The sequence below is a fragment of the Acanthisitta chloris genome, unplaced genomic scaffold (genome assembly GCF_000695815.1).
Source record: "Acanthisitta chloris isolate BGI_N310 unplaced genomic scaffold, ASM69581v1 scaffold6122, whole genome shotgun sequence".
Taxonomy (NCBI): domain Eukaryota; kingdom Metazoa; phylum Chordata; class Aves; order Passeriformes; family Acanthisittidae; genus Acanthisitta; species Acanthisitta chloris.
Genome location: NW_008660934.1, coordinates 36,603 through 46,018, shown reverse-complemented (window position 1 = coordinate 46,018; position 9,416 = coordinate 36,603). Strand labels below are relative to the sequence as shown.

Genomic DNA, 9,416 nt, shown 5'->3' with positions numbered 1-9,416 from the left:
CCCTGCAGTTCCTAACCCAGAGTCCCTCTGCAGCTTCCCTGGAGCCCCTTCAGCTCCTGGCAGGTTGCTCTGAGGTCTCCACACAACCTTCTCTTCTCCAGGCTGAACAACCCCAACTCTTAGCTTGGGGAGTCTGTCTTTGTTTAGAGCCTTCCACCGTGCCCACGAAGGTGCAGGACATGGGGGTGGAAGGAAGGGAGAGAGGGAGGGAGGGAGGAAATCCCTGTGCAGCCCAAAGTTATCCCTGCCCTGTGTTAGCCACGGGGAGCATACAGGGTGGCTTATCCCCTCAGCCACGTGTCAGGCTGAGGCACCAACCTCCTGCCTGAATAGAGCATGTTTCCCTCTTTTTTCCTTTTTATACTAATGAAAGTAAACTCTTTCAGGGTGCTGAGGCACTGGCACAGGTTGCCCGGCCAGTGGAAGGTGTCCCTGCTCATGCAGAGGGTGCAATGAGGTGTTCTTTAAGGTCCTTTCCAACCCAAACCATTCTGGAATTCTATGAGTCTATGATTAGTGTGGTGTGATGCTGTGCTTGGCAGTGTCATGGACCCTGCAGCATTCACACTGACACATCAAGTCATCATTGTCCTGTGCTGTCTTAATATAATCCTCTTTTTCTGTCAGTGTAAAGCACTACTAAAGTTCTACCAGATGTGCTGAAGTGTGGGGGTTTTGCTTTTACAGGGTGGAAAAATACAGACCCATGAAACTTTGTGAAATAGTTGGAAATGAAGACACCGTGAGCAGGTTGGAGGTGTGTAGCTATCCCTGTGTCTTTTTAGGGGTTATCTCAAAAAACCACCTTATTTCTGCACCAATCAGCAAAAGTACTTTTGTATTTTTACCTCCATATTTCAGTATATAGGAAAAACCTTTCTGATTTACTTAAAAATTTACATGTTTTAGGACATATTTGAGTGGTGTGTAAGGAAATAAACTTTCTTCAACTAGGCTGTTTAAATTAGGATGTTTTGATGCAGCTTAGAGAATTTGTGGCTGTTATCATAATATTGTTTCAATGAATAATTTGTATAACAACAGAAAGTACCACTGGGAGGGAAGTCATACCAGTCCGTGGTCCCCATGGGATCAAGTGGCTCTGCTGTGTCCCAAAGGCCATGGAGAGTAAAGTCCTGGTGGGAGGTGTCCCTGCCCATGGCAGGGGGGGGAATGAGATGAGCTTTGAGGTCCTTTCCAACCCAAGCCATTCTGGGATTTTATGACAAATTAGTCTGTGAACACATTATTTGTTAGCAGAAAGTTTAATATAATTAAAGCAGATGCAAAGGAAAGGCAAGAGTGCTAAAGAACTGTGGGATCAAGTGCTTTTACATTTTCCCATGTTATTCTAGGGGCTGATTTCTAATGGTTCATATTACAGAAAAACCCTGAAAGGTTCAATGTTCAAAAAAAAAATGAAAGCAGGGGGAGAAAAACAGAACAGAATTGGAAACTATTTGTTCCTATTATTTTTTTAATATCATTTCTTATTCTTTCTTAGGTCTTTGCAAAAGAGGGGAATGTCCCAAATATTATAATTGCTGTGAGTATTGCTGTCCTGTATGTCTCTGTGTTGGTCCTGGATGTGAAATCTAGCCAGGATAGAATCCCAGTGCCTTGTGTGTGAATGTACTGGTGAGAGATGTTGATTATGTGGCCATGGAGTGATGTTCTTGCAGAATACACAAGTAGACAAGTTTAAATCTATATTGGCCACAGGTGCCTGCTGAAGCACTTGTGCTTCTTTCTCTTTGCATCATCTCCCTGTTGGGGGCAGGATCTTGAGCTCAGGCAGCCTCCAGGCTGATGCTCTCTCTGCAGTTCCTCTGTTGCAGCCTTTTGTAATGGCTGGGGAGACTGCAAAGAGCACAGCTGATAAAATAACATTAAACTGATGGCAATTGCTGCATTGTTGCATTTCTAGGGGCCCCCAGGAACAGGGAAAACCACCAGTATCCTCTGCTTGGCTCGTGCTCTGCTTGGTCCTGCATTAAAGGATGCTGTTTTGGAGCTGAATGCCTCAAATGACAGGTGAGAATGAATAAACCTTATCAAACTTTTAATAAAGAAGCAAATATCCATTTTTATTTTGAAACCCAAGCCAGCTTGGTAGGCTTAATGCTATAGTAAGGCCTCTAGGACTTATTTTAATGCAGTTTTGCCAACTAAAATGTAGGCAGTCTTTGGTGTCTTATAGTAAGGCCTCTAGGACTTATTTTAGTGCAGTTTTGCCAGCTAAAATGTAGGCAGTCTTTGGTGTCCACCTATCAACAGAGATACTATTTCCTGGTGTTTAATGAACTTCATAGATCCTTTCATACTCAAAAATATACACAAGTGGAGTGCAGAATCCATAATGGTACTGTGTGCTTGAATGTACTTGAAAGAGTTAAATTTCCTCCTGCATTTGTGAGTATCTTCCTAAGAATGAGAAATGAATAGGTTGTTTATACTGAAACTCTTTGGTGTATAAATTGAGAGAAATTAGGGCTGTAAGGGCAGTTGAGAGTTGCAGTGTAGGCTAAGGGTATAGCTATGTAGAGGACACTGACTCTGCTCCAAGGATCAGACACTAAGGGCTGATTGTATTTCCCAAGTTCTGTTCAGACCCTGAAGTATTCTGAGGACATTTCCTGGAGGGTTTTTTATGAATACAATACATTTTACCTACCTTTGTTGATATCAGTTATGGAAGAGCTATAGAATCACAACATTCTTTTTCTAAACAGAACAAACATGTTAATCCTTTCTTTTTAAAATGAAGTGTTTTAAAATTAAGGGACTCTGCCTGGGGAAGTGTCCACATTGTGCTAATATGATTCAGTCTCTCCGGCTGTTTTTCTTAAACCTGTGAGCTGCAGCTGGGGCTGTGGATGGAGCTGTGGGAAGAACTAGCAAAGCAGTCTCAATGCTTCTGCCCTTGCTCATTTATTCCCCCTACCTCATGCCAAATGTAAGTCATTTTGTGGCAGTACTGCAAGTAAGGTTAATGATTATGTATGTATTGCTACTGTTAAATTATTTGCTCCAAAACCTCCAAAACTGAGGGTTGTTGGTGTTTCAGTCTGAATCAGTTGGACAGTCTGGCTTGCAGCATGGTTCCACAGCAGTTGTTCTGGCACAGCTGAATGGGCAGGAACAAACAGTAGGAGAATCAGAAGTGCTTCAGCTGCTGAAGAAAATCTGTTCTTTAATTTCACCCAACTGATCATGAACCTCTATCATGAACCTCTTGAATTATTGTTTCAGGGGCATTGATGTTGTGAGAAACAAAATCAAAATGTTTGCCCAGCAGAAGGTCACACTGCCAAAGGGTCGACACAAAATAATCATCCTGGATGAAGCAGACAGGTATATTGTTTTCTCTTGACTATGTGAATGTGTTATCTGTCCTGTGTGCAGAGCTGCAATTTTGGACAGTATTGAGTGTTTCAGGCTATTAAAATTGTTTGTTAGGAAATGAACATGCATTGAACAGTGATCTTAGGAGAGGGATCATAGCAAACAGAGATCATTGCTTCAGGGGAGGTGATGAATACTGGGGTGAAACACTTTGTGATTTAGCTGGATATGAAACAGCATCTTCCAATTTACCAGAAAGATGCCTCATCCCTGATCGTGTTCAGGACCAGGCTGGATGTGGCTCTGAGCAGCCTGATCTAGTGAAAGTTGGCCCTGCCCATGGCAGAGGGTGGAACAAGATGAGCTTTAAGGTCCTTCCAACCTAAACCATTCTGGGATTTTATGATTCTTTCTGTTTGAAAAGAGTCTGGGTCATGTGAGCAGTTTCACTGGATGGATATCAGGAAGAATTTCCTCACAGAAAGTGCTATCAGACATTGGAAGGGGCTGTCCAGGAAGGTGGTGGAGTCGCCGTGCCTGGAGGTGTTCAGGAAATGACTGGATGTGGCACTTGGTGCTCTGGTCTAGTTGACAAGCTGGTGATGGGTCACAGGTTGGACTTTTAATCTTGGAGGTGCTTTCCAACCTTAATGATTCTGTGAAATAGGACATTCTCCACTTACATATTAGCTGTAGTGTTGTTAGCAGTGCTCTTCAGAGCATTAATGATTTGATTTTGCATGTCAGTGTTACAGAGATCTCAGTGACTACCTGCACTGTGAGGTAGTGTGTTCACATGACTAGAAAAAACTTCTTGGTTTATCAGCCCAGAATATCAATTAATTTACAAAGCATAGTTTAATATCAGTGAACTCTAAAGCTTGTATAAAAATAGTTAACTAGTCTGCACCTGTGAGTCAGTGAAGGGCAAAATCCATCCTAACTCCCTTTCTCCCCTCAGCATGACAGATGGAGCACAGCAAGCCTTGAGAAGAACAATGGAGATTTATTCCAAAACCACACGATTTGCACTGGCCTGCAATGCCTCAGACAAAATCATAGGTGAGTGCTGCTGGGCCCTGGGTGGTTTTGTCATATGTTCTCCATACTGTTGGCTAAACTCCAAGGCAGTTTCCAAAAATACCTTGGACCTGTTTGTTGCAAGAAACCATAGTGCTACTGAAAAATCAAACCACCTGTACATTAGCTGATAAAGAGTGAATTTGTGTAGCCAGGGAAGCTTCTGAGCAGCTGGTTTTAATAGATAGTGCCATACATGACTGCAGCAGCAGATTTCTCCTACTTTGGGCTTAATCTCCATCCAACTGTGCTACAGGTGAAGATGTTTGATGTATTGTTTACTGGGCATTGAACCCTTTTGTTGTCCTTTCTGAAACACAATCTTTAAGTTTGCCTATAGGTGAACACATTGTAGACCTCTAGACTTGTTGAAATAGCATGATAAACATCTATGCTCAGAAATCCTGAGCTTTGTATATACATATCTGGGAAAACTCAAGTAGCACATTGGGCTCGAGGGAAGGACTGTAACAATGGTACATGCTCAAGGAGATGTTGTGTTCTGCTTGGAGCTGATGTTCTTTCTGTTCTAAAAGAAGCAAATGAATTGTTGGAACTGAGAGAGCTTCGTCTGAGATGAACACAAATGTTTGGTTGGGTTTTTTGGAGAAGAGAGGGAAATGCTGATGCCACATGTCTGTCCCCAGAGCCTATCCAGTCCCGGTGCGCAGTGCTGCGTTACACCAAGCTCACAGATGCACAAATCCTTGCCAGGCTACTGAAAGTTGTTGAGAAGGAAGATGTACCATATACAGATGATGGACTAGAAGCCATTATCTTCACAGCCCAAGGAGATATGAGACAGGTAAAGGGAGAAAGGCAATGAAAAAAAAGGCTTCTGTTTAAAACAAAAAAGCCTTGAATTGTGGCTCTCAAGGACTTACCTCTGGAGAGGCAAAGCAAAGGGGAATGTGACCTGTGGCTCAGGAATAACTAAACTATTTGGTTTTGTGAGAGTTTAAAATGCATCTGCTCCTAAAAGTTGAGATGGTGGGAGTTGGTTATCAAATTTGTGGGAGGAAACAAAGTTTGCATACATTTGTGGTTTACTGTGCTGCTTAATTGAAAACTGCCTATTTGGCATTATTCTCTGAAGTGGGTTTCATGCTGAGGAGGGGAGTGAGAAGTGGAGCAGTTCAGAAAATAAATGAAGTCTTTATTTTTTCTTTCACAGGCATTGAACAACTTACAGTCCACACACTCTGGATTTGGCTTCATAAACAGTGAAAATGTCTTCAAGGTCAGTAATAGCTGAAAACAGTAATGTCAGAAGTTTAGCCCTACAGCTGTGTGAGGTCTTCTACTGGATACTTAAGCCTTTGAAAGAGTTTTGCCACTTTGCAGACAGCCCTGTGTGTGTAGAAGTTAGAGCACTAGGCCATCAAGAAGCCCATGTGCCCTTTGAAAAGATGTCCCTGATGGCATATATGAGACTTTGTGGCTTTGTAGCTCTCTCAAAGCATGCAAATCCCATAACTGCTGGAAAATTTCACAGTGATAACTTGGGAATCTGTTACTTGGGTATTCTTATTTCGTGCTATTGCATCTGCCGTGGCAGAATAACTGAAAAGTCAGATTACTTAAAATTTAATCTGTATTATAGAATGTATCTGATTCAGTACTTCAGCTGTAAAGAAGCTTGGTGAAAATACCAGAGACTTAATGCAGAGTCTTCTAATATTTACTAGGCCCAGTTCTGGGCCCCTCAATTCAGGAAGGATACTGAGGTGCTGGAGCAGGTCCAGAGAAGAGCAACAAGGCTGGTGAAGGGACTGGAGCACAAGTGCCATGAGGAGAGGCTGAGGGAGCTGGGGGTGTTCAGCCTGGAGAAGAGGAGGCTCAGGGGAGACCTTATCACCCTCTGCAACTCCCTGACAGGAGGTTGGAGTCAGGTGGGGGTTGGTCTCTTCTCCCAGGCAACCAGCAGCAGGACAACAGGGCACAGACTCAAGCTCTGCCAGGGGAGGTTTAGGTTGGATATTAGGAAGAGATTTTTTACAGAGAGAGTGCTCAGGCATTGGAATGTGCTGCCCAGGGAGGTGGTGGATTCACCATCCCTGGAGGTTCTCAAGCTGAGACTGGATGTGGCACTTAGTGCCATGGTCTAGTGACCACTGTAGGGTTGGACTTGATGATCTTGGAGGTCTTTTCCAACCTGGTTGATTGCATGATTCTAAGTGTAGTATTTCTCTTTGATACAGGTCTGTGATGAGCCTCATCCTCTGCTTGTGAAAGAAATGATACAACACTGCATAAATGCAAATATTGATGAAGCCTACAAGGTTGGTTTTCGTGTGCTGTGGCAGCTCACGCAGGCGTAGAGAACTCTGGTTTGAAGAACTCAAAATGTATGTTGTTATTTAACATAAAGGCAATACCATGTAGAGGAGTTGATGAATTAAATCTTTTTTTGTGCAGGAGTTAGTTCAGGTAAATAAGCCGACAAGCAAAAAAAAAAAAAGCAAGTTGTGTTGAAATTACTAGCTAAATAATTGAGGTTAAATCATGTGATAATAGTACACACAGTTCCAGTGGTTCTATACAGCAGTTCCAAGAGTGAATATCCTTGACTTACCTGGTAAGTTTTGCAGATAAACAAGGGATTCTTTTTGCCTGCACAGATTCTTGCTCACCTGTGGCGACTTGGATACTCTCCAGAAGATGTGATTGGCAACATCTTCCGTGTGTGTAAAACCTTTCAAATGCCAGAATACCTGAAACTGGAATATATCAAGGTTAGTACTAACCCAACTCCTGCTGGGGCTGTTTGGGCCTTTTCAAGGAGAGGAAGTGATCAGGGGGGAGCCCAAGGGGTTTCTGCTTGAGATTTCCTGTATGTTAGCACAAAGAAATTTTTTCTTCCCTTAATGCTGCTTTCTTGCCCAATGTGCATCACCAGTGTGTAAGAATAGTCACTTGAAGTTTAACATCTAATCACCCACAGAAGTGCCAGAAATCACTTTAGTGATCAACTAGAACTAATAGCAGATGTGAAGTGAATTTATTATTAACATCAAAGCCTCGAATAACACCTTGAGAACATTCTTCAAGCACATACTTGATTCTAGTCCAATAGAGAGTAAAATTTTCAGTTATATTAACAGACAGTTGAGAAATGGTGAACTGGTGATAGGGAATCACTCCTCATATTTGAAACCTGTCCTGAGGTGTGTGCACCTTGCTGCTTACAAAGGAAGTGGGGAAATAAAGGCTCTGATTTTAAAAGAATCACAGAATATTCAGAGTTGGAAGGGACCCATGAGGATCATCAAGTCCAACTCTTGGCCCTGCACAGGACATCCTGAGAATCACACCCTGTGCCTGAGAGCACTGGCCAAAGAAACTCATTCTAGTTGGTTTACATGGCAAGTTCTCTGAAGAGAACTTCGATGACTCTGAAGTTCAAGTGACTCAGAGCTGCTCTTAGCAGTAAGGGATATGTCCTATTTAGTCACTAGTCAAACTCTGCATAGACTTGGGAAGAAAAGAGAAAATTTTACACTGTCTTTATCCCCAGGAGATTGGGTACACTCACATGAAGATAGCAGAAGGTGTGAACTCCCTGCTACAAATGGCTGGGCTGCTGGCCAGGCTGTGTCAGAAGACCTTAGCCCCTGCAGCAAGTTAGGCACCTCCCAGAGCTGAGGGGAGAGCCTGGTGTGTGAGGGCAGCAGAGCTGTGCCTGACCTGAGTTCTGCATGCAAAGAGCCTGTCCCCTTGGTTCTGCTAAATCACAGATTTAACATTTCTGTAAAAACGTTTTGTACTTTTTTATTTAGACCAATAAAGCTTTAAAATTTACTTTCACCCAAGAACTCATCTGTGTTGTATCACCAGGGTAGAAGAGAGGACTCTGAGTCCAGAGCAGTAAGGTCTGTCCAGTGCACTCAGCAAAACTACTTATGTCCATGCTACTGAGACCAAACTGAGGAGAAACAGAAATGGAATCCCATGGTTGGGGGTTACACTTCAAGCCTGGTCTCACCAGTATCAAGAAGAAAACATTTTTTCACAAAATAAGGTGTTTAATGAAGTTATAATTGAGGCATGCTGAGCTGGTGCCACCCCTGGGTGCTGCTTGAGTGCTGTGAGTAAGGAAGGTATTTCCACCAAGCATACAGAAGAAATAAATAGCACACATTTCCTCATGGTTCCAACTATGTATTTGGGATATTCCTTTTGTAATCCCTAAAAATCTTTACCAAATTCTGGGGTGCTCTACATTTGAGTTCCCTTTTCTGTTCCTCCAGGTTAGGCAGTGTCATTTTCCTACAGTTTCAGCATGCCAAAAAGCCACAGCATCATGTTCTCCTGTCTGTTCAGTTTTGGAAACCACCTTGCCAGTGTGGATGAGCAGTAAGCTATGAAATGCAGAGAGAAAGCAAATGTAAACTGAATTTGACCATCTCCATATGAAATTTGAGACATGTCACTGAGCAGATACATCTTTATCTAATTAAGCATGTCCTGGCTATAGCAGTCACACATAGCAGGGCAGAGGTACAAGTAAGCATGTCCTGGCTATAGCAGTCACAAAGCAGGGCAGAGGTACAAATTGCTGGTGCCTGCACTTCACCCTGCTCATTCTGCATGTGGTTTCCACCCCAGGTGTTCAGTTCTACACTGCAGCTGCCAAATGGATCTTCACTGGCAGCTTCAGTGTGGGGCCTGGCCCTGCACTGAGGCATTAAGGCAAAGGTTCTCCCTGCCTGGGGGCAGCTGGGACACATGCAGGAGCTGTTGGGGGCCTAGATCCATCCCAAACATCCCTTTGGCCATCATACAGCCACAGCATAGGTGTGGTGCTCTCCACTGCTCCCCCTTGAAGGGAAACTCCTTCAGCACCAGGTGATGACCAGCTAGTCTCCCAAGGGCCCAAGACAGGATAGAAAACAAATCCTTGTTGGACAGGAACTACCTCTGGAGACTGTCAGTGGAACCAAGTCCCAGGCAAGAGAGAAACATCCCACAAACTGGTCACCAAAGGTTCA

At 43.3% G+C, this 9,416-nt stretch overlaps 1 protein-coding gene across 1 annotated transcript; it reads left to right on the top strand.

Annotated features, from left to right (window-relative positions):
- The first annotated feature begins 685 nt into the window (after positions 1 to 685).
- Positions 686 to 8,112, top strand: RFC2 (replication factor C (activator 1) 2, 40kDa). Its single transcript, XM_009070009.1, has 10 exons — positions 686 to 757; positions 1,505 to 1,546; positions 1,928 to 2,034; positions 3,253 to 3,354; positions 4,307 to 4,407; positions 5,073 to 5,230; positions 5,600 to 5,665; positions 6,627 to 6,707; positions 7,047 to 7,160; positions 7,943 to 8,112. Exons 1-10 carry the CDS (start codon positions 707 to 709, stop codon positions 8,051 to 8,053), a joined length of 933 nt encoding a protein of 310 aa, XP_009068257.1. The 5' UTR covers positions 686 to 706; the 3' UTR covers positions 8,054 to 8,112.
- Positions 8,113 to 9,416: the final 1,304 nt, after the last annotated feature.